Source organism: Canis lupus, chromosome 32 (genome assembly GCF_003254725.2).
Source record: "Canis lupus dingo isolate Sandy chromosome 32, ASM325472v2, whole genome shotgun sequence".
NCBI classification, from domain to species: Eukaryota; Metazoa; Chordata; class Mammalia; order Carnivora; family Canidae; genus Canis; species Canis lupus.
This window is the reverse complement of record NC_064274.1, coordinates 24,447,920-24,473,971: the sequence shown is the minus strand read 5'-3', so window position 1 is coordinate 24,473,971 and position 26,052 is coordinate 24,447,920. Positions and strand designations below refer to the sequence as shown.

The 26,052-nt window shown below is 39.8% G+C and overlaps 1 protein-coding gene across 1 annotated transcript; it reads left to right on the top strand.

The window, feature by feature from the left end:
* Positions 1-3,195: 3,195 nt before the first annotated feature.
* On the top strand, positions 3,196-24,638 carry BDH2 (3-hydroxybutyrate dehydrogenase 2). Its single transcript, XM_025422948.3, has 10 exons — positions 3,196-3,342; positions 5,621-5,712; positions 6,580-6,658; positions 8,493-8,589; positions 10,346-10,454; positions 17,067-17,127; positions 18,325-18,438; positions 21,549-21,607; positions 22,161-22,253; positions 24,287-24,638. Exons 2-10 carry the CDS (start codon positions 5,641-5,643, stop codon positions 24,338-24,340), a joined length of 738 nt encoding a protein of 245 aa, XP_025278733.1. The 5' UTR covers positions 3,196-3,342; positions 5,621-5,640; the 3' UTR covers positions 24,341-24,638.
* Positions 24,639-26,052: the final 1,414 nt, after the last annotated feature.

Below are 26,052 nucleotides of genomic sequence, written 5' to 3'. Positions count from 1 at the left end.
TGAATGTGCATGCGTTCTGATTTTTTTTCTGAGCTTTATGCATTTGAAAAAGCAGCCACCACTACAGACTGATTCATACAGGGGAACACGTTCATCTATCAGCCTGGTTGGAGATTCTCAGAATCTCTGAAACCTTTTTAGGAGGATGTGACCTCTCTGGGCTGTGTGTATAATTTGCCAATTAGAGAGGCTTACCAATTTTCCTAGGAGCCAGATCTCTGGCTCCCTCTGGTGTCTTTCTGCAGTAAGCATGTTCTTGTGGTAAGAGGCTACCCCACTCTGTTCTCCTTGGCCCTCAGGCATCCAAAGTATTTTGGCTCCCCCTTAGCACCTCAGGTAGGCAAGACAGCAGTCTTGGACAGCCCTCCAAAAAGTTGGAATACCAAGCACTTGCTCTACACTTCTCCCTCTCCCAATTGTGCTGAACCACTCTGGCCTCCACCTGGAGCACTGGCCCTCTCGTGCCAACTATCACCAGTTCCATCCGCACTCCCAAGTCAGGCAAGACAGAAACCAGCCCCTTGGCCTCCCATATAAAAAGCCAGAACGTTGGATTTGTTTTCTACTCTTCTCTTCCCCATACTCCCCTGGAGAAACTAGGAGCCAGAGGCTGAGATGTGCTAGCTTGGGCAAGGGGTGAGGTGGGTGGAGCCATAGGAAAATGAAATGACTCTTCTTACCCATGTCATTGCAGCTGTTCTCAGCTTTCCCCTTACCTAGGGTACTGCGACTTCTTAACTAGCCTAAGTTCTCATAAAGGTATTTTGGTCTGTATATTGTTTTAAATCTGTCTCTGGGAGAAAAAGGTGGAATTTTCTGGTCCTCCATGTCATTGACATCTCCCTTTTAGGATCTGGGTTTCAATATCATGATAAACGGCTGTGAAGGTACAATGATGAAAGTCAACAATGAAACATGCAACAATGTTTAAAAGAAATAATATGGTCAGACAACACGAAAGTGGTCTGAAAAGTAAAGACAAGACTAAAAAAGACAAATTATTTTTTTTGTAGGAAATATTTTCTTGAGAGCCTGGTAAAATTATATCCAAGAAACCTAGTGAGAGCCTACCATGCATATTCAGGAAATATTTAATGGCTGTTTACTGTGCCAAGCACTGATCTAGGCACCAAAAGGTACTGCCTTTGTGAAATTCACGTTTAGAATTAAATATCTCATAAGATGGGCTGATTGTAATATAAGGGTGAAAAAGATATGGTCCCTAGCCTTAAAGAAATTTAGTTCATGGAAAATATAGATGGGTAAGCAAATTTTTGCAACACTATATTAGGCTGTCACAGAGTATGATTATTGAAAATCCAGACAAAGGGAAGGTGAAGAAAGCTGCATCAAGAAGAATTAGATTTGACCTTGATTAGAGAATTCTCATATCTGTATAAAATCTATTCTAAAATTCTCAAAAGTTAAAGGGAAATTGTTAGTAAAGCAACAAGCACAGCTGGGTGTGACTAGAGATCATTAAACTCCAAGCTATCGTGGGCAATAAGGGACAGTTTTACCAAAGACTGTGTGCATATGTTTTTATACGTGAAAATTAGGTCAGGGATTTTTTTTAAATCCATTTTTGCCATCTACTCTAATTGAATTTTCTTTTCTTTTAATTGGAGTTCAATTTGCCAACATATAGCATATCACCCAGTGCTCATCCCGTCAAGTGCCCCTCTTAGTGCCCCTCACCCAGTCACCCCAACCCCCTGCCCACCTCCCTTTCTACCACCCCTTGTTCGTTTCCCACAGTTAGGAGTCTCTCATGTTCTGTCACCCTCACTGATATTTCCCACTCATTTTCTCTCCTTTCCTCTTTATTCCCTTTCACTATTTTTTATATTCCCCAAATGAATGAGACCATATGTTTGTCCTCCAATTAACTTATTTCACTCAGCATAATACCCTCCAGTTCCATCCACGTCGAAGCAAATGGTGGGTATCTAATTGAATTTTAATAATAACATTTATTAAGTACAAATGTAATAAATGTGCATGCCTTGTCCTTCCTTCTCACATGCCTGAGGCAGGTGCTATGGTTACCTTCATTTACAGATAAGAAAACTGGGGCTTGGAGTGTTAAGTGATTTACCCAGCTAGTGAAGGATATGAGACTTAACCTTCATCTTTCTCACTACACAGTCTTGTTCTGAACTGCCATGACTGTTATGAATATACTTGGCTCCAAAGACAAAAAACTAAAGAAAGATGTGATTCAAAGAAATTAACTTTTTCTCACATAAGAATCCAGAGGAGTTGGTCTAGAACTGTGGCATAGAAGCTGTCTTCAAGGAATCAGGTTCCTTCCCTTACCCTGCTCTGCCTCTGACCTCAAAAGTCACACAATGGCTGCCATGTCCCAAAGCAGATCCACATTCCAGACAAAAAAGAAGGAAAGCCTTTCAAAGTGGCCTTGCCTTTCTATTCAAGAAGGAAATCCTCTCAACTTGCCTTCCATTGGCCAGCTCTAGCAACAAAGGAGGCTAGGAATGTGAGAGTTTGGTTTTCTGGCCTTTATAAAATAAAAGGCAGCGGAAAGAGGTGGGGGGATGTTGAGTGAACGAAGGCAAATAGTACATGCACAAAATAACCTACACAACCATTCTGCTCAATTATGCACCTGATTAAGTATGACTTACTAAGCCTAGCACACATGACCTAGTCCTTTTCAATCTCTACTATCTCTGTTCTCTTCAGCCAAATTTGAGTTTTTGTTCTTGCCCAACATGAGCCTCCACACTAAAGTTCAAAGTGCTACCCGGACCTTGCCCCTCAGTGTACTCAGGATGCCTGCACTCTGCCACTAAACATTTACAAGTATTAGAGTGTGACAAAACAACCATAAAAAAAATAACTAGATTTTAAACACAAGGGAATTTTTATTTCCCTCCCTCAAAACAATCTTGGGAAATGGCCTAGAAGGAAGCCTGTGCTATCTTAAATGACCTAGGGTCCTTCTATTTTATTGCCCTACTCTCTTTTATATGAAATTTCTGGCTCATTAAATTTTTAATATCCTAGAGCAGCACATAGTAGGCACGAACAAATAACAAAGACTTAGGTTAAAGTGAAGGTGATGATTTCCATATCCTAAGTAAGCTGTAGGGCGCTTTTCCATTTTTCACCTCCTTGGAGTTAACTGTACCACCTGAGCTCCACTTGGTGGCAGCACACGCACATACGTAGTATATAAATGTGCGCCTCCTTTTCTTAAAACTGACGGAAACTACAAATCCCAACATGCATTATTAAGCGCCTGACTTGCTTCTGCACAAAGGTCTCAAGTTTGTTTCTCGCCCACGGATCTGAAGGACGCCGTCCACTTGCTGCTCTAAAGTAAGATTTCCTTTTATTTTTTTAAATGATACTTCAGACTGGGGGAGAGTTAGATTTTGCGTTCTGCAAGTTACCCATTTCAAGATTAATTTCAGCTGTTAGATCAGTATAAGGGTGCATTTTTAACAAGTCTAAAACTCTGGTATATAAGTTTTTCAGTGTGGTTTTCATGTTGGATTTATGGAGAGTTGCCTCATTTTACCATTTCAGGTCATGTTTGTATTACATTTTCCCAAATAAATCCATTTTAGTTTGATAGTATAGTTTTTTCCCACAGTAAGTCTTTGTACCAAAATCTGGTCCCAGAAAGGCAAGACCAGCTAAGATTTCAGAGCGAGCAAAGCAGCTGTGCTTCAATAGTTGTTCCGTAAGTGCTTCTCTGGGTTTCAAAGATTCCTAGGGACATCTTTGGTATTGGTACTTGCTTTCAGTGCCATGCACCCAAAGCCAGCAGCACTTATGACCTCCGAAGGAAGTGCACTGCTGACCAGGCCCTGTCTCCTGTCTTAAACGCTGCTCTGATCCAGCCCCCTTCTCCATCCCCTCCCTCTCTGCTGTTTCACCGGAGGCCCCTCAGACCACTGCACACCCTCCCAAAGACAGCCTCCCGCAGCCTGCTCCACAGTGAGCTAAAATACGTGTCTGATTGTGTCACACTCTTTCCATCAATCCTTTAGTGTCCGTTGCCCACAGGAGTAACTGGCCTCTTGGCATTCCGAGCTTAGATAAAGCGGGGAGGCTTGGTTACAGCAAAAAACCAAGGTTGGCTAGTGAGAACAAAGATTGGTTCAAAAAAGAAAGGACTCGATCATGTGAGCCTTCTAAGCCAGACTTGCTACCTGTTTTCTATCAGGCGGATAATTGAGTAGGGTAATTGTGTAGGTTATCTGTACATGTACCTTTTAAGTTGGCTCACTACCCTCCTCCCCTAGCTTTTCTCTTTACAGAGGCTAGAAAACAAAACTCTCAAATTCCTAACCTCTGCAGCTAGAGCTGGCCTGTGAAATGAACGTTGGAATTTCTAAGGAGGGCTTCCTTCTTGAATAGAAAGAGAGGACACTCTGAAAGGCTTTTGGCTTTTATTTCCCACCACCAGCCCCCCACTACCTTTTTTTTTTTTTTTTTTGCCTGGAATGGTGATGTGATGCCTTGGGACAAAGCAGACATTGTGTACCTTGGTGTGAAATCAGAGACACCCATTAAGGACAGCAAGGCGAGCAAATGTACTCAGTTCCTTGAAGACAGCCTCAGTTAACCATCATTTGACGTTTAACTACCCCCAACCCCATCATTAGCCATTCCCCTCATCCTGCAAACTACTGCTCAAGAACCAGTCAAGTGTCTTATGCATATCTTATTTTCCCTAGGTCAGAATTCCTCAGTCCTCCAATCTGAAAATTAGATAGTATCTGTTAAAGTGTTACTACTGCATGCTTAAACTTTTCTTTTTGAAGATTCTTATTTATTTGAAAGACAGAGAAAGAAAGAGCACAAGCAAGGGGAGCAGCTGAGTGGAGAAGCAGGCTCCCCACTAAGCAGAGAGCCCCAGTGCAGAGCTAGATCCCAGGACCCTGGGATCATGACTTGAGCTGAAGGCAGACGCTTAACTGATGTAGCCACCCAAGCACCCCTGTATGCTTAAACTTTAAGAAAGGTTCAGCAGTATTGTGGGGTGGAATTTCACATAGTGAAGAAGTCAGGAGGCCTGAGCATAGTTCTGTCTCTGTCATTAACTGGCTCTGTGACCTTGAGTAAATCAGATCAGTTTTCTCATCTATAAAATGGGAGTATTGGATATGATTTGATTTTTCCAGCTCTTTTGTTCAATGACTCTCTGAGGCCAACCATGAAATCTTTCCAGTGACAAGGAAAAGCCATAGACAATTGATAGTACAAACCCCCAACAAAAGTTTACAGCAGAGAAATCGAGAATGCCATAGCAGTTTGTATAGGGACAGTGGGGACAATGGTGGTGGTAGTGAAGGGAAGGACTCCAGCCCTGCTATATCAGTATCAAAGGCTGTCTTCTCTAAGTACTCAGGAAACCGAATGGTGGATTAAAGTCCAATGTCTGTTACCACTTAAGTGGGTTATGCTAAATATTTCTGATACACTAAGGTAGGTATCTAGTGTCAGCATTCTTGGAGAATTCAGATGATGGGACTATTTGTACAGAAACTGTCATTAAGTTCTTAAGGAGTACATTAAACTGTTCATTCTAGATGTCACTGCACAGGACCATGTGCTACAGTGTAAGCCATTAAATATACGTCTCTAGCTTTAACCACAGGTTCCATTATGGGTCGACTTGATGGGAAGGTCATCGTCCTGACAGCTGCTGCTCAGGGGATTGGCCGGGCAGCTGCCTTAGTAAGTTATTATCTCTTGTTTACTTACTACCTTTTGAGGTATTGAATTATGTGGACAGATCCTATGATTACTTGATTCTGCTCTACTTTTTATTTTTTTTAAATTTTGTGCTTCTCTTGTCTTACGTTACAAAAGAAAAGTCCCTATTCCTGACCCCAGGCAGATGAAGGAATGAACACCTCACATGTTTATTATGCAACATTACTGATAATCTTTGACTCTGAGAGACTTCTCTGTCTCAGTTTCTCTGCACTATGATATATTTACTACAGTGGCCCTACAGGAATGCAGAAATTACATCAATTCAGGTATAAGACTCGAATTACAAGACTGTCAGGTTACCTTTACCTTCCTAATTTATATCAACTTCTTGCACATTATTACCCCCACTTGACCTAATTAATGCATTTAAAGTGTAATAGTAGGGTATGGTTTGACATTTATGAAACTAATATACTCAGGAGAAAAAAAAGTGTTGAAATAACCCATTTTCTCTTATTATTTGGAATATAATAAGAACTAGAAAACAGTAAGAACTTCCTCAGAAATGAAATAAATACAGGCCATGACATCACAGAATAGTATTTTGAGAAGTGTCAATAACAGAGGCCTCGTTTTTAAAAACACTATTTTATTTGATAATGCTTAAAGGGACAAAGTCAGATGACAAGCATAATGTATGTCACGTTCTAAGTAATGAAAATAATAATGGGATGGGTGAAGTGAAAGAGAGCTTGAAATTCTACCTATTTTATAGGGAAAGCATTGAAAATAAGATAAGGGAGAAAAGGCTAAAAGACTTTCCATTCATGAGAACAGAATCAAATCAAATAGACAAAGGATTTACTTGTACATTGTGTCTCCCAGGCTTTTGCAAGAGAAGGTGCCAAAGTCATTGCCACTGATATCAATGAGTCCAAACTTCAGGAACTGGAAAAGTACCCCGGTAAGCAACTCGGCAGTGTGAACTTGGAATTCAGACTCAGCAAGGTGTCACAGAACTTGATCCCAGGCCTTGGGACCATGACCTGAGCCAAAGGCAGACGCTAAACCACTACAGGGTTCCTATTCTGAATCTTTGAAATGCACATGTATTTTACACTTACAGAACATTTCAATTCACACTAGCTGCATTTCAAATGCTCAGTAGCCACATGTGGCTACCATAATGGAAACAGCTTAGCCTTAAAATGACATATGATCAGAAGCTGTAAGAGTTGGGTCGCCTGGGGTAGCTTGGTGGTTGAGCATCTGCCTTTGGCTTAGATCCCAGGGTCCTGAGATCGAGATCCGTATCAGGCTTCCCGCAGGGAGCTGGCTTCTCTCTCTGCCTATGTCTCTGCCTCTCTCTGTGTCTCTCATGAATAAATAAATAAAATCTAAAAAAAAAAAAAAATAAAGCAGCAGCTGCAAAGACTAACTTGTTTGGCTGCCCCTTAGTGTACCACACCGAACCTAATTCCAACATCAGACGGCTTCAGACGGCATTACTCAGAAAGAAATCAGGACATAGAAGTCACTTGAAATTTAACCGTTTCAGCAAAATAGAACAGGTTACATGAGCAAACACAGTTTAGTTCATTGAATTAGTTAACTGAGCTAGACTATGTTGAGTTACCATTTCAACAAGTCTAAGGGGTAGCTGCTGCCCTGGAAAAACAAAGCAAAGGAAGTTCTTCTGAAACTCAAATTTAGTCTTCCCTTTCTTTATTTATAATCTACCTTTTCTATATCCAAAAGGGAATAAAATAAACTATATATTTTTAAATCATAAAAAATAATAACTGCTTCTTTCATTAAAGCAGATTTGTTGGTTTTTTTTTTTTTTTTTTTTTTTTTTTTTTGGTTTTGGGGTTTTTTAGTAGCTAGTATAGTGTGTCTCTCTCAGATCCCACACCAGATCACTCCTGGTTAGTGTTTTCATCCCTTCTTCTGGCCTCTCATTTCTTCTCGCAATTTAGTCCAGAAATAAATGATGGTACCCATGACCAACAAAGTTATTTCTAGTAAACAAAAGAATTGGCATAAAGGTAAAGGGCACAAATAGAAATAATTTCTTATTCCACTTCCCCTGCCCTTCCCTCACAGGCAGAATTCAGCATCACTGGAGCAATAATTCAACCTTTAGGGAAAGAAAGGGCTAGAGGGGCCCAGTTGCTTTATTCCTGCTGGCTTACTGAGAGGCATCTAATATAGAGGTCAAGACAAGGAGGATTTTCAGATTTTTACTAATAAGATTCTTAAGATTCCTAAAACCCCAGGGATCCCTGAGTGGCTCAGTGGTTGAGCATCTGCCTTCAGCTCAAGGCATGATCCCAGGATCCTGGGATCGAGTCCCTCACTGGGCTCCCCGCAGGGAGCCTGCTTCTCACTCTGCCTATGTCTCTGCCTCTCTCTGTGTCTCTCATGAATAAATAAATAAAATCTTTAAAAAAAAAAAAAAAGATTCGATCTCTGGGTGGCTCAGCGGTTTAGCACCTGCCTTTGGCCCAGGGCACGATCCTGGAGTCCCGGAATCGAGTCCCATGTCGGGCTCCCAGCATGGAGCCTGCTTCTCCCTCCTCCTGTGTCTCTGCCTCTCTCTCTCTCTATCATAAATAAATAAATAAATAAATAAATAAATAAATAAATAAATAAATATTCCTAAGACTCTCTAATGGCGAACAATCCTATGAAGTCTAACTGGACAAAGACTGCAATCCTCACACTTTAAAACAGCTAAATCTTCAAGGCTAAATATTTTTATGAGTACAGATAGATTCCTTTGTTTTATTTTTCAGGTATTCAAACTCGGACCCTTGATGTCACAAAGAAGAAACAAATTGATCAGTTTGCCAATGAAATTGGGAGACTTGATGTTCTCTTTAATGTTGCTGGGTAATTCATGTTTTAATTTCACTGTTCTTACAGAAAGTTTTCCATGACTTTAATGATTTTTGATAAAATGGCAAAATTATTCATCATGAACCATAATATATTTCTTAGGAAACACAGCTAGATTTTAACAGAATTTTTATTCCAAAATTCAGCAAGTAAGAAAGCCAAAGAAGTGGACATAGAGGGATGCCTGGGTGGTCCCGTTGGTTAAGCACCTGCCTTTGGCTCGTGTCATGATCCCGGAGTCCTAGATAAACGCACTGGGTTCTGTGCCCCCCGGGATCCTCCTTCTCCCTCTCCCTCTGCCTGCCACTCCCCCTGCATGTGTGCGCTCTCTCTCTCTCTCTGGCAAATAAATAAATAAAATCTTTAAGAAAAAGAAGTGGACATGGGCTTGAGGCCTAAGGGAAGTTATGATCTACCAAAGAGAACTGGTATTAATCTGAACCTGTTGATTTCTTAAGGCTAGCAACAGCTCACACCAATGGACTCGTGGTGGGTGCTCCAGTAAGACTTATAAATTAGAAACTATCTTCCAGTAGATGTCTCTAAAACAAAGTATATACACCAGAAACCAAGTACTCAGCTTCTTGAAATGCAGGTGTTCCCAATTTTTTTGGCACAACCTCCCAAGCTCAGGGTTTCTTAGTGGGACAATGAGTCCCATCCATCAAAAGAAGTTTCTGTGTTGCACTTCTGTATAGAGCACAAAGAGAATGGCTTAATTGAACTTACTAGGTAGTAGCAAACATGCGGAACTATGTGTGAATGAGAGGAGACTGAAAGTGGAGCAGCTGCACATAGGACAGGTAGTGCCAGTATTTTCTCTGCTTAGGTGTGACAGTAGAGACAAATACAACTGAGGTTTATACAGGACCCAAGTGACATTCCACCTTTCTTATGTAGTGAGATATTTGTACTGCTGCATTGGTAGAAAACCTCCAGAGCTTTCTAATATGTTTTTGTTCTCCTTAATCATGTTTCAGTGCAGAAAAAAAAAAAAAAAAAAATCTATAGTTTGTCATGTTACATTACATGAAAATTAAATTAAAGCAACAATTTTTGACAATCTGTTTTATAAATTGTCCATCCCTTATATGAGAATATACTCAGAGCCATGACAAAAATAAATCAGGAAAATTAGTTTTTGAACATCTACATGTTAAATTTTAGGCAGTGTAAGGGATATAGAAATAGAGCACGTGGTTCTTGCTGTCACGCAAAGGATGAGCAGGTTATTTATGAGTGTGACTTAAAAGGCAGTGAGTGAAGGCTGCTTTAAGAGTTTGTTTTGTTCTGCTTTGTTTACTCAATATGTTAGAACTGTATGATAACCATATTACTTGGCCATCCTGAGATGTTGAGACAATGGTTTCCCTTGCAATTTGATTTTCCCTTTGAAAACACTAAATCTGTGCCACCTGAGGGCACTATTGCTCTTGAAAAAGTAGGGCAGGCATCCTAGTCTCATGTTTTTGATATTTCCTGTGCAATCGCTATCAAGCTTCTTACGTTTGGTGGCCCCAGACTTTTGCCTTTCTCTTTTAAAAGAAGGATATTGTTTTCAAATAAATGTATTTAGCTTAAGTTGTTGGATACTCATTAACCTAGTGTACTAGGTGATATCAGAATTGTTAAAATCTTCACAAGAGTCAATGATCTAAGTTAATATATTACAATAAAAAAATGATAAGGAAAAGGAATACAGATCTTCTTAAATGATCATTTTTTCCCCGCTATTTAATTCCTCTTCCAGTTTTGTCCATCATGGAACTATCCTGGACTGCGAGGAGAAAGACTGGGACTTCTCAATGAATCTCAATATCCGCAGCATGTACTTGATGATCAAGGCATTTCTTCCTAAGGTAAGGACTACCACCACTAGGATAAGCACTACTGGATAAGTAGATCTCCACACTGGGCATCCAGAAAGGGTCCTCACATGTGCTGAAGAGTGACAGTAGCTAACGTAATGACTAACCTGTACTGAATGTTTATATCAAGGCACTTAATATAAATTAATTGATTTAACCTTTCAGTTAAGAAATATTCAAGAAATATTAAGCACTTTCTATTGGCAAATCTCCACTCTAGGTGCAGAAAACACATCAGAAAACCAAACAAAGTCCCTTCTATAAGAGATATCCCATTTTTGAGGAGTGAGACAGGATAACAAGGAATCGGAAATATAACTTGGGAAGTGATTAGAAGTACTATGAATAAAAAGCAGCTAGGATATCAGTAAAGCCCAGGAGGGCCTCACTGACATGCTGAAATTTTCATAGAGGCCCAAGTGAAATGAGGGAGCTAGCTATGCAGGTATTTAAGGAAGAGGGACCCAGGGAGAGGGACAGCAAGGAGGCATGCAGGACCAGAAGAAGGTAATGAGGTACATACTACTTTATCACATCCACCGTACAGAGAATAATAAAACTGAGAGGTGAGGTAACTTGCCCAAGGTCACATAATTAGCAGGTGGTTATAACAGGATTTGAAGGACGCCTGGGTAGTTCTGTGGTTGAGTGTCTACCTTATAAATAAATAAATAAAATCTTTAAAAAAACAAAAAACAGGATTTGAAACCTGGAGTTGGGCCCCTTTTTGAATTTCAGTGTCTAGGCACAGGCTCTCAAGATGGATGTACCCCCATGGCTTTTCTGTTCCCTGATCATTTTTCTTGTTTTTAGCTGAGCCATAGAGACCAGAGAGGTGAGTCACAGCATGTGTTAAAGAGAGAGCATTCCTCATGATATATTAACCCTTGAATTCCACAGCTTTCACACAAGTCGTCAGTGTTTTTCGTTTTATTTTACAAACAAGCATTAAATGCCTTTTGATATAAAACATACACTAGGTGTTCTGTGGGAGGGGAGCATAAATATGAAAAATATTGAGTTCAGATGAATTCATAAGCCAATAGTAAGCAGACAGCACAAGCTCAGACACTGAAAGGGGTTGACTAAGTACAGAACCAACTCAGTCCAAGGTTGTAAACCGAAGCCTAGTGAAATGCAGAGAAGCTATTCTTCTCTTCCATCCTAGATGGATTAGATGACGGACATACTGAATGCTGCCAACCCATGGAGAAAAGCTTTTTAATGGCAAGGCACGGCTGATGCTTTGCTCTGAACATTCAACCTAAAAGATCCAGGTGAACATTAAAAGGAAAATTACGAAAAACTGACTTAGAAACAAAGGAATTTGGGATGCCTGGGTGGCTCAGCGGTTTAGTGCCGCCTTCAGCCCAGGGCGTGATCCTGGAGTCCCAGGATTGGGTCCCACATCAGGCTCCCTGCATGAAGCCTGCTTCTCCCTCTGCCTGTGTCTCTGCCTCTCTCTCTCATGAATAAATAAAATCTCAAAAAAAAAAAAAAAAAAAAAAGCAATTTGTTTTAATCTGCTTAGCACCTAGAAAGGATCTCTCAGTGAGCCCATGGGATGTTGAAGTAGCAAATTTTTAAAATATAAATCTCTTTTTTTTCTTTTTTTTTTTTGTGCTTATTTGGAGTTCATGAGAATCTATGCTATTTGGAATTGGATTATTTTTTGAAGACTGATTCTTAACCTAGGATATAGGAGAGAAGCAGAAGCTATGGTAAAAGGAGAAAGTCACAAATGGTAAAGCTGTCACATGTGCATAACCAGCCTACTCCATGTCTGGAATGCTTTACAAACATTAGTGAAGGCAGCAAGTGTGGGGTATGGTCCAGTGGTACTCAAATTTAAACATGTCAGTGGGCAACCCAGGTGGCTCAGCGGTTTAGCGCCACCTTCGGCCCAGGGCCTGATCCTGGGGACCTGGGATCGAGTCCCGCATCGGGCTCCCTGCGTGGAGCCTGCTTCTCCCTCTGCCTGTGTCTCTGCCTCTCTCGCTCTGTGTATCTCTCATGAATAAATAGATAAAATCTTAAAAAAAAAAAGTTACTCTTCCTTTAAAAATAAATAAACATGTAAGTGTTAATTTTTTTAAAAATCTTATTTATTTATTCATGAGACAGAGAGAGAGAGAGAGAGGCAGAGACATAGGCAGAGGGAGAAGCAGGCTCCTCGCAGGGAGCCCAATGAGGGACTCAATCCTGGGACCTGAGCCGAAGGCAGACATTCAATCAACCGCTGAGCCACCCAGGCATCCCAAGTGTTAACTTTTGAAGTATCAAACATGAACTTGCAAATTAGTGAGTTTACCTATGATTTAAAGCATCTTAACAATAAACCATATGAACCAGTACCACTGATTTGTAAAAATCCCAGGAGATATTAATGTCTGGGATAGACAATCAGATAGAGTCAATCTTATTAACCAGCACCTGGTTACTTTAACAGTAACCAACCTGACCCCAGATTTTGGACTCTGGCATCACAGCCTGAACTCTGCCCCTACTTCACCGTGTGCCATGGGAGATGGCACTTGTACTCTATTCTATTTAAAATGGAGGTGAGGGGGCACCTGGGAGGCTCAGTCAGTTAAGTGTCTGCCTTCAGCTCGGGTCATGATCTCAGGGTCCTGGGATCGAGCCCCACATTGGGTTCCCTGCTCAGCAGGGAGTATGCTTCTCCCTCTCCCTCTCCTCACCATTTGTGGTCTTCCACACTCTCTCTCTCTCAAATAAATAAAATATTTATTTATTTTGATTTTATTTATTTATTCATGAGAGAGACAGAGAGAGAAGCAGAAAGAGAAGCAGGGAGCCCGATGTGGGACTTGATCCCAGGATTCTGGGATCATGCCCTGAGCCAAAGGCAGACGCTCAACTGCTGAGCTGCCCAGGCATCCCAAATAAATATTTTTAAAAATAAATAAAAAATAAAATGAGGGTGAGAGATTACACAATCCCTAATTGTCTGGGATCTTCTGGATTCATTAACTATGATGCACATATACCAGGTTAGAACTTTCTAGGGGAAGCCGGGATTTGGAGTCCAGGCAGATCTGAAAAGTCAGGTGGCCAAAACATAGAAACACTTGTAGGAAATTTTTGTTCATGGGTAGACATACAGAAAACCATTCCAAAACTGGAATATGAGTCAAAAGGCAAAGAACAAGTTGAAAATACTGTAAATAGAGATCAATGCAAAATCCAAAGTCAAGGAAGTCTCAATATGTGGAGATTTTTTTCCCCCTTTGCTGTATCTTAGAAGACACTCTAGCACATAGAAGTGCTTTAGCAAGTATTTGTTGAATGAATAAATGAATCTAGGTTGCCAATCCAGGTAGAGGTCAGACATGAACTCACCAAAGACCCAAGAAACCAAGGTCTGCCAGGTTTAGGAGCTGATAAAAGAGCTGGATCAGGGTAGGACTAACTGGATCTACAGCTAGAGGGAATTTTCAGAGCTCTTTCTAGCCCCTGCCTGAGCTTCTGGGAGGTTGATCCTATATAGGAATACTGTGTACTAGACACTTCACTTTACACTTGCCAAGTCATATTTGCCTGACTACAACAGAGGACTGTTAGCCTGGGAAGCCAGGAAGAGCATGCACCTGTACCAGGAGGTACTGAGCCAGCATTGAGAAGGCTGCATGGGAGGAGGCTGGCACAGGGCTCTAGAACCAGCAGAAAGACCTGGTTGAATGGATGGCACAAGTGCTTGGGGGCAGCACTAGCATCTCCTAGGTGACTGTATTCTTTTTCTTTAAAGATTTTTATTTATTTGAGATAGAGTGAGAGCATGAGAGAACACAAGTGAAGGAAGAAGCAGAGGGAGAGGGAGCAGCAGACTCCCCATTGAGCAGGGAGCCTGACTTGGGACTCAATTCCAGCACCCTGGGATCATGACCTAAACCAAAGGCAGACACCCAACTGACTGAGCTACCCAGGTGCTGCCACCCCAGGTGACTATATTCTAAAGTTTTGCTTGAAGAATTACTGCATTTCAAAAGATTATAGACTGAACTAACTTAATAGCTAATCTTTATATATTCAGTTGGGGTATATGTAATCTCTAGGTATTAAAAATGGGTTATGTAGGGACAATGATAGCTCAATAAAACTGGGAAAAAATTAAACATAAGTAAAACCAGGTTATTTGCAAGTTGGATAAGAAAGAATGTGAAGGCTTCGTTTTCAACACCATTATACTTGACTCATATCCCTGGTCTTTTTCATGAGGACCTCATTTCATTATGATCCTCTTTATCATGAAGACAAACAAGTTGGGTTAAATATTTTCACCCCTACTGCAGGGGTGAAAGTATTGGTTGGGTCACCTCAGCCTTGGTGGACTCACCTTGACTTGGTTGGGTAACCTCAGCCTCCCCTGTATCCTTTAATCCATCTAGCACGATGCTTTAGGTTGTTGTAGACCCTATGCTTTTGGGTACAAATAGTAACTAAGTATCAAAACAAAGGCAGAAGAATACTGTAGGGAGACCTGTCATCTTGGTAGCTTCATCCCTGGACCAGTCACTCACCTCCATTCCTTCACCTCTCTGTCTGAAAGCTGCTAGAGCAACTCACCCCAGCAGAAGCGACTTCTCTCTCTACACTTACTGTTAGGACACTTTTTTAATAATTCTTTTACTTGGCTTTCATGGCACAGCATATCCTGCTTTTCCTTCCTCCGTTCTCTGGTGGTGGTCTTCCATTTCCTTTCAAACCTTGTTTTAACTCTTCACTCCTCCTCATGTCCACCATCCTCTCCTTGTTCTTTGTGGTCATCCTGTGAGCTTCTGATTTCAATGAGAAGGTAATGTCCATCGGACAGGAATTCTCTCCACCTCTTGCTTCTTCCCCCAAAGCATTCATGAGTCCCCATGTCCCTGGACATACCTGTATACCCTTGAAAACACACATACATGTTATACTTAAGTATAAGTTCATCTGAAAACATTGTGAATTCATAGCAGCTTTTTCATCCATTATATTATTCCTGTAGGTCTGGGACAGGGCCCAGCAATCTGCACCTTAATCTAGTATCTCAGGGTGCCTCTGTGGTAGTCAGTTGAGCATCTGACTCTTGATTTTGGCTCAGGTCATGATCTCAGGGTTGTGACATCGAGTCTCGTGTATGGCTCTGTTCTCAATATGGAGTCTGCTTAAGATTCTCTCTCACTCCCTTTCCCTCAGCCCCTTCCCCCACTTGCACTCTAAATAGATTAATCTTTTTTGAAAGAAAACCCTAACACCTTGGGATGCCTGGGTGGCTCAGCAGTTGAGCATCTGCCTTCAGCTCAGGGTGTGATCCTGGAGTCCTGGAATCAAGTCCCTCATCAGGCTCCCTGTGGGGAACCTGCTTCTCTGTCTGCTGTGTCTCTGCCTCTCTCTGTGTCTCTCTCATGAACAAATAAAATCTTTAAAAAATAATAAATATAAACAAAAAACCTAGCACCTCAAGAGATTTTGATTCATCACAGTATATGGACCACCTACTGGGTACCATCTCTAGGAGGACAAAATAGCCACAGACCCTCCTCTTCAGCCATTCACACTTTGAGTGGGGGAATTCTGAGGGAGGGGTTCTTAGGAAACACTTCCTTGTTGAGGGAAGCAGGCCTCACTGAATAACCATTTACCACATCCTGCATTTAATCATCTCAATCAACTCCACCCTTGTTGCCCACGGACATTTCTGCATCAGTCCTATCTGAAATCACTCTGTCAGCTTCCAGTGGGTCTCCTCTACGTGGCACCACAGTAAGCATAGTATTCCCCAAATATAAACATGGCACTTCTCTGCATTAAACAACTCATCGTCACCACACTGCCTTCAGGGTAATGCCCAGATTCCTAAATTCAGCCCCCATTGTCCTCTGCAGCCTCATTCCTCCCATGCCTTGGCATTCTAAGCAGACCTATCCTTTCCTCCCAGATCCGTGATGCAGCCTTTATACATGTGGTACTTGCTCCTTAAAACACCTTTCTTTTTTCACTTTTCAGCCTAACACTCTAGCTTTCAAAAACCATCCAACCTCTCTCCTCCTTAGGAGCCCTCCTCTGAGTGTCCCGAAACCTGGATTTGTCCCTTCCTGCCACCCAATCCTCCTCTGTGGAGGTCTCTGATGCCGCTGGATCCTGGTCACATCAACCCCTCCAGTCCACTGGCAGCTCTCGCTAGGCAGGGAGTGTGGCATTTATCTTCCAAACTCCTGGACCTAGTGCCGCATCTGATTATAGTAGGCCTTCAACAGATACGCATTGAATAAAGTAAAGAGTTTTCCAGCATCAGGAATACAAAGTAACAATTAATGTTCATTAACTTTCATTTAGCTCAGAGTACCTTCTTAGTCTTGCTGATGCTCTTGTGCCAGAGGAAGGCAGTAATCCTCCTGAGAAATATTCCTGCCAGTAAGTGCGTAAGCATGCCATCCACTCCCAGCGATGACTGGGTGAGACATTAAAACTGCCTAACAGGCTTAATGTTAATAGTTAATAAGATGCTTCTGCAAACCATAATAAGCAAATGCAAACCTTTTAAAGAGGTATTATTTTTATCTTGCAGAGTGGCATTTTTGTTTTGTATTTGTTTTGTTTCGGCAGATGCTTGCACAGAAATCTGGCAACATAATCAACATGTCATCTGTGGCTTCTAGCATCAAAGGTAGGTCTGTCTTCCTCTGGGAATCAGGATGCACATACTCCCGTACCTTCACCAGCTATGAGTTTGTTTTCGCAACAAGCATAGCAGAGGTTATAAAACCCACAAATAATGTCAAAACCATCTTTTAAAAAATTAGTAACAGGTTCCTTACCACCAGTCCTTTTTGCCTTCACTGTAAACCAGTCATAAAAAATAAGTTTCATTTTCCCTTCCTTTTATTCCTTCTAAAGGATATGGGGATAAAAATCAAGCTGAAAGAAGGAAATATTTATCCATTTAATTAACCAAAAGAGATGTATTGAGCAGTATGTGCCCCTGCCCCAAAAGAGTTCAGTCTGAAAGGGGGAGAGTCAGGCAAATGCATGTCTCCTACATTGTGACAGTATTATAACACAGGCTTTTGCAAAGTGCTGTCTCGATTCAGAGGAGCATAACAATTTGGGAAGTGCTTCACAAAGACAACCAATCTAGGCCCTAAACAAGAAGTCCAGCCAGAGAACCCAGATTGCAGTGCCAAATGGAAATACCATCACAGTCTGGCAGATGGATTTGTGAGTTTAAAATGAAAGAGCTACTGCAGAAATAGCATCCCTTCTCTCTACAAGAACACACATGAGCCTGCCCAAGACAGGAAGGCAAAAAAATGTGCAGTCCTCTTGACTTACTTGGTTTGGTAAGTTTGGTTTGGTTTTTGTTTTGTTCTTTCCCTTGATTTTCATTTGGAATCTGCCCAAGGTTTCTACCAACCAATAATGAAAACCTAAGATCACTGCCATCATTAAGTGCAGATTCTCAACGCCTAAGCCCTGACTGGGTTGTGTCAGGAATGATATTATTTTCCCACATTCAGACACTAGCCCTCTTCAGGGAGAAAACCTGATACCAAATTTTTTAAAGGGTAGGATGGGAGGTGGTATGACAGTGGTTACTGGGGACAGCTATTTGTGTTCCCTTTTTTTTTTTTTTAAGATTTTATTTATTCATTCATGATAGACATAGAGAGAGGCAGAGACACAGGCAGAGGGAGAAGCAGGCTGGGAGTCCGATACGAGACTCGATCCCGGGACTCCAGAATCACGCCCTGGGCAAAAGGCAGGCACTGAACTGCTAAGCTACCCAGGGATCCCCTTGTGTTCCCTTTCTAAAGGAGACTGTTGTTTTATTCCTTCAACTGTTGAACCTTCCCTTCACCCTCAGGAGTTGAGAACAGATGTGTGTACAGTACAACCAAGGCAGCTGTGATTGGCCTCACAAAGTCCTTGGCCACAGACTTCATCCAGCAGGGGATCAGGTGCAACTGCGTGTGTCCAGGTGAGGTGGGCTCTACAAGGCTGTGCACTTGTCCCTTACGACACTCTGGTTGCCACTGTGACACCTACCTACAGAAGCTTGTTAACCACATGTTATATTGTATCCTGTCACTGGGAAAAAGCTCAAACGAAAAAGGGTCTAGGCTTATTAAGATAATAGTCCAACAGTAGGTTGGGAACGAGATTCTAAGTCATTAGGAATGAACCACAGATGCAAAGGGTTTAAATGGTATTTATGCGTGTGGCACAATTCCAAATCTCGTGGCCAAGCCACATTACTGGCCAGAACTTGGTGTTTTGGAAGCAGACCAGAGATGGCCTTGTCAGGGGAAAGAGGAAAAGTAGGCCATGCTCACAGAACCACAGGAAGAAAGTAAGAGACTCCCAAAACACAGAGAGCTACTGAGTTTTGAATTTTTTTTTTTTTTAATTTTTATTTATTTATGATAGTCACAGAGAGAGAGAGAGAGAGGCAGAGACACAGGCAGAGGGAGAAGCAGGCTCCATGCACCGGGAGCCTGACGTGGGATTCGATCCCGGGTCTCCAGGATCGCGCCCTGGGCCAAAGGCAGGCGCTAAACCACTGCGCCACCCAGGGATCCCGCTACTGAGTTTTGTAAATCACCTGGGATGACCCATAAATTAAAAGGAGGGATCAGTACCTTCCTTTATGCAAACTATGGCCTGTAGGAGAAATCCAGCCCATCACCTGTTTAGTAAATACTGTCCTATTATAACACATCCACACCCGACTTGCATTATCTATTGACTATGACTGTGCTCCTGCTACAAGCAGAGTTGAGCAGTTCTAACAGACCAAATGCTTCTCAAAGCTAAAAGTATTTCCTATCTGGCTCTTTACCAAAATGTATGCCGACTTCTCATATAAAGGAAAGAAGAAAAGCAGAACTTAGTAGAAAGGACATTCAATCTGTCCAAATAAAAGCATTCTATAACTTATTTCATAAGAATAATTTCTCATTTTCTCAATAACTATGGATATGCCTATTAAATAGATATGCCCTTTCACCTGGTTCCACTAACCCAAAATGAACACAAGGTGCCTAAGAAGAATCACTAACTTCCTTCTCTGAAAAGGAATTAAATATCACATTTCCAGAATCAAGGTTGCTCTCGGTGGTCACAACTGGTATTGGGGGGTTAGGGAGAGGAGGTACTTCACGCTTACCTACGGAACTTTTCTAAACCTAAAGTGTATGCTAGAACTTGGGGAAAGAGTTGATGGGAAAAACTGTGTGTAGTTTGGAAAGTTCCACACGAGACTTTATATATTCCACCATGGTCTCCCCTCAGGTTAGAAACCATTGACTTACTAATTTAAAGGAGAAATACAAAATACCCTGCAAGCTGCAGAATTTCCATGATTGAGGTGTTCTGTTTAATTTTTCTTGGACTAGAAAGGCAAACATAGGTAACACTAAGAAAAAGCATATAAGAGAGACAGTTTCACTGGGTTTTAGCATGCCCACTGGTGACACTTGACTGTAACTATTTTTGGTGCCATTTACCCAATGGAATAAATGGCAAAATGATCTGGAAAATGTGGTTGTTTTAGCAGCTGGACTTTTTAGAAGATTGGAAAATATATTATCAAACTGTCTGGAACAAGGAACTAGCTGTGACTCAAGAGCCAGTCGCAAAAGAACCTGACAAAGAATGAGTGTACCTGGAATTGCACTGATGGCGGTATAGTCATAACTCTTCAAAACCAGGCTTGTATAGACTATGGCATGCTGTGTCAGTCTGTACCACAGAGGACAGAGTAGAGTAGGGACAATGGAATTAAGTAGAAGGCATAGGCTTGCTCTGTAGTTTCATTTACTAGCCATGAATACCAGCCATATGAAAGAGATGATGCTTGCTCTCCTGAGTGATACAGGAAGGTATCAAAGTTGTATTTTAAAACTGAATTTTGAGGATATTAAGTGAAAGCTTAGGATGTCTTGAGCATACTGTTGGTATGATCTTGGATTATAAGGAGGGTATGGATGAGAGAAGTGAGGAAAATATTATTGGAAGCTGGGTACAAGAGAACTTTGTTATGTGTTAAGTTTATCAACACCATTGCCTGCAGTCATGTGGAAGGTAGAAAGTGTTCCTAATGAACTGAGTGATCTAGTAAAGGCAGCTTCCACTGAGTGTGGACAGGGCTGCCCACTTATGGTGAAATGTGAGAGGATACAGGTAAGCTAAAGAAAAGGGTGTTAAACACGAAAGAGCCGAAACTTTCTGACTTTGAAGAATCCCAGCCTCTCCAGAGAAATGACAAATGATGCTAAAATTAAAAAACAGTTTCTGGTAAACACTGACCTCAGGCACTCTCAGGACTAGAGGGTATGACTATAAAATCATTTGTTATGAACCTACAAGTATCATATGGTCGCCCAGAGTACTGTCAGCAACCCCTGCCCCCCAAAAAAGGGCTTCTAAAGAGAATTTACAAATTACATAAATTAACAAGAAGTGTGGAGTCCTACTTGCTCTGTAGGAGCTCGAACTAAGTGGAATTTAAAAAATTTTAGCATCATTCCTACCTTTTTTAAAGTGAAATAATTTCAAATTACATTTTTTGTGAGAAACATGAAACAATGGTTAAAAATAGGAATTCAAAACCAGTGAAAATAGGCAAGATAATGAGGAAAATGTAGAACCATCTAAATTACTGAGGACCAATGACAGGCATGGCATTGTCCCTGAAGATACTCAGGGATTTTTTTTTTTCTTTTAAGGCATCCTGGGTTCTTGTACAAGTACTTATATGGTTGTATCTACATCTCAGGGTTGTTTTGTGGATTAACTGAGATAATGCATGCAAATGTGCTTAAAATTGATAAAGTGTCATACCATTGTACTGTGATCAAAATACATCTTGGGAATGCTGAGTGATTCACCCAGAGTCCTTGCCTCGGGTCACAAAGAATTATGATCTGTGTTTTTAAAAATCATAGAAACTGGAGGTGAAATGATCATTCGAAGTCATGGAGAAGGATTTCACTGATTGTTGTATCATATAGAAAGGAAGTTTAAAGTTTGTCAATTTCTTTTTCAGTTTGAATAATTAACCAAGCCAAATGTCTTCCTTTGATTTAGCAACGGTTGATACCCCATCCCTGCAAGAAAGAATACAAGCCAGACCAAATACCGAAGAGGTATAACTACTATTTTAAATGTGTTTAAAGCTTCTGGTTGAAAAATGTCCTCTTCCTAGAGTAGACAAATTCATGGAGACAGATAGGGTGGCTGCCAGGAGTTGGGGGGAGGAAAGAACAAGGAGTTATTGGTTAATCTGTATAGAGTTTCAGTTTTGCAAGATGAAAAGAGTTCTAGTTTGTTGCACAATAATGTAAATGTACTTAACACTACTGAAACATACTTAAAAATGGTTAAGATGATGAATAACATGTATATTTTACCACAGTTTCAAAAATTAAAAAAAAAAACTCTCCTCTTTAACTGATCTGATACATTGTAGATTTTAGCATAACATATAGTTTGACTAGCTTGGAAGTCACCATAGTCCTACTTGGTCCACAATTAATGAGACTAATGATATTTTCATGTATCACGTATCATACATAATAAAGCAGCATGCCAATGGTACCTCTGTAGATTCCTCTTGCCTTTGACCTCCTGTAGGAGCTGCAGGTGAGTTCACACTTCACCTCACATCACTGATATCATGGTATGGCTTTCTGGTCTCAGGCACTGAACTACTTCCTGAAGCGACAGAAAATTGGAAGATTTGCAACCGCAGAAGAAATAGCCCTGCTCTGTGTGTATTTGGCTTCCGATGAAGTAAGCACTCTTCTTCCCAAGGAGTTCATTATCCTCATTTGGCCATGATTTGCTTATCAAGATAATGTCATGTTAGAGAGTTACAACATATATATGCTAAGAGGTTGCATTTATAAGATAGGGATAAGCTGTGATTTAATTTGCTCAAAGAAAGGCCACTTGATCTGACCCACCAACTCTTCTTCATTCAGCTCTACATGTCACTAAATCTTGTAGCAAATGACATGGAGGACTGAAAATATTAAATTGCTTAATTTTATGAGAGGCAGTTGCTTTCAAAAATTATAATTGGGGAAAGCCTGATCAAATGTAAGTCAAGCAACGAACCTCCAAAACTATGAGAGCTTCAGGTGAAATGGGGAGAGAGTTAAGCAGATGTCATTGTTTCTAATAGACACTGGGTTGGCATCTGGTATTTTTAGTTTTACTTGTGACCAGTTCAGGAAAATCCTGCTTTTTTTCTATGAATTCTTGTTGGTCATCACATATGGATATTCCTAATTCTCTTTCCACTTTGCATCTATTTAGTCATCAATTTCTTCCTTGATAGCTATTGTATATATTCCTAAATGGAATTAAACTACGAAAGCAGACTATATTTATAAAGGTACAGAGCACAAGAACATCCCCCTCTGTTTTATGTGTTTGAATATTCCATGACCAAGGAACTGCAGTGTATAAGAGAGGAAGAGAGAGAGAGACACAGGCAGTAGTGAGGAGGTGTGTTATTAATCTGTTAGCACTTCTTTATAGTAACTTGGTGTACATCAGGTGGTTGGTGAATGTGACAAATACACTGGTTGAAATGTTTTAGTGATAGAAGTTCCCTCTTCTCTGGACTGTTAACAGTCTTTAGCAGCTAGGGACACTGCTAAACAAATTAATGGAACAAGTTCATTGGCCTTTGTGGCTTCTCTGAATCTGTATCTACAGAGCTTATCTGATTTGAGGGTACTGCTGATAAGCTAAATTGCCCTCGTTTAGCCAGAGCTTAGGGTACCAAATATTTGGAAATGTTCTGGCTTGAAATGTGCAATAAAAAGACCTTTGGACTTTTATAGAGGAGTCCATATGTATAACAGAAAGCTTGCTTTAAAAATAAAAACTTCAGGAAGTTGGGGTCATTTCTTGGTAAAATGACTAGTAACCTCCTAGTTTATCTACAGTATTTGATCAGTTTTCATAGATTGAAGTTCAAAAATTTCTGTACTCATACTATGGTGTCTTACCTCCCAGCTTTTCTTATTGTCTTAGGCTTTAAATTTAAAAGAACACATATTTAACATCCATGCTTAAAAGATTTTTAAACCCCTCCCACAAGGATTACTTCAACATTATTTCTTTGGAAAATGGAAAATTCTATGGAAAAAAAGTAATTTTTAAAATTCCCCTAGTTTTGTACAGATTTGGATATCTGAAACTAATATAGAATACTAAAAAAAATTAAAATAATAATAATAATATAGAATACTTTTCATAGTTTAATATATATATTGTTATTATTCATTTAAGTTTTTAAAACACATTTAGTGTGCTCAGCTCCTGGAAATACCTATGTATTTTGATCAACTATACAATATCTTATATAAAAAAAAATTCTGTTTGGTAAGTCACTTTATGACTTACATACTTGATGATGTTCAAAAATTTATTAATGGCATAAAGCTCAGGTACTTTAGAGTAGTTCTGAATTTCAAAATGAAAATGTACTATTTTAGCTTATACTTTATCCTAATTTGGGGAATGGCTTCATATCACTAAACTTAATTTTCTGATCCTGAAACCAAACACCTGCTTAGAATGTGACATGCGCTAGAACACTAGCCAGAGGCTAATTAACTAGATCACAAGAACATGCAGCAGTTTCAAATCATCCAAAATTTAATTCAGATTTTCCTAAAAATCTGTGTTAGGTGAGTGTTCCTATTACCATGAATACATTGTTTAGCTATCTCAGTCATGGGAAAATTGAAGAAACACAATCTGTGTTAAACCTGGTTAATTGTTCTGTCTCCTTGTGTTTATCATTGCAGTCTGCCTACATAACAGGTAATCCTGTCATCATTGATGGAGGCTGGACCTTGTGATTTTAGAATCTGTTTGCTGGAAGAGCAGGCCCTTCCTCCCCACAGTGAGACTGGTTATGAAGAAAATTCAGCCATCATGTCTTTCCCATTCATGGCTTATTTATGACAATTAGCCCTTTTTAATGATGCCATTGTTCACAAAAGTCAGATTCTTTAAATATATTAATCTCTTTCTAACCTCTTCTGAAATCATTATAGGGAGATGACATAAAAGATAATGAACTCACTGCAAATGAAAAGTTTTAAAATAAACCACAGTTTGCAAGCATATAAAAATAAAGTGTGAATATGAAAAATTGCAAGTTGTTAAGAAAAAGGTATTAATTTGTATTTTACTTCTTCCTAATATTCAACCATTTTGTATGATTCTGCATTGGTCTTTACATAGATTCTAATTTTAAAATTCTACACCATTATAATTGAACACAAGGTAGGTAGGAATTTAGCTTCAGTAACTTATATTAAAAGGAATTTAGATTCGGAACTATACTGTTGATCTGTTATATAAAAGAAAAATAATCATCAAGTGTTGATACTTAACCAATGTTATAACTCATAATAAGTACTATTTTCTTAGTTCAACTAAAAAAATCTTTCTTAAAATAAGCAATGACATTTGGCATGCGCCTAAAAACTTACAATGAACTAGCAGTATTGTTAGTTTAAGTGATATTTTTTAGATTAAGTGTAGATTTTTTTTTTCACCAAATTCCAGGCTAACAGTAAGAGGACATGAAATTTAGAAGCAATCTCTGGATCAATAAATATAAGTGAATCATATAGCATGAAATAAAATTAAAGAAAATAAAATTTGCAAGGGATGGTTGAAATAGATAAAGAGAATTAAGGAATACAAACTTCCAGTTATAAAATAAATAGGTCACAGAGATAGAAAGTACAGCATAGGGAATACAGTTAATAATATTGTAATTACATTGTATGGTGACTACACTTACCATGGTGAGCACTGAATAATGTACAGAATTACTGAATCAATACGCTGTACACCTGGATTTAATATAGCATTGTATGTTAATTATAATTCAATAAAAATGGTTTAAAATTTTTTTTCAAGAAGAAGCTTAAGCAGATTCATGGATGATAATTCTGTACGAGAATAAGAAGTTTTTTCTTGTTCCTTTAATTTTAAGGTTCTATGTTTGTTTTTTATTTGTTGTTACTTCAAAAGACCAAATGGTATGATGCACATATACTCAGTAAATGAGCATGTAGTCTTTCCTCTTAGAACCTTAATAATTAATATTAATCCATATTAACAAGGAAAATTTTGAAATGGACAATGAAAGGATAACATTTTATGTGTGAGGAAGAATATTATGTGGTTGATGAAAAAGTTAAAATTGACAGCAAAAAATATTTTGACTAGCATTCCCAAAGAGTTCATTGATTAGAAGATTTGCTTCGGGGTTCTGGACCAAGTATTCCACAACTGCATCACAGATAGCTTGGTTTGTTATCTAGACCAAGTCACCCAATTTACTTTGGATTTTAGTTTTCTGGTTTGTGAAATTAGGGAGTTGCACAAAATGACTTGGGTTTCTTTTGGTGTATCGTAACCAAAATGCTGTACTTCTCCTCAAGTGAAGTGATGGGACACTGAAGCTTATAATTATGTTATGAAGTACTTTATACTGTGAGTGACATACATGTGAATGTATAGCGAAGACGAATAAATTCTAAATAAGCACACG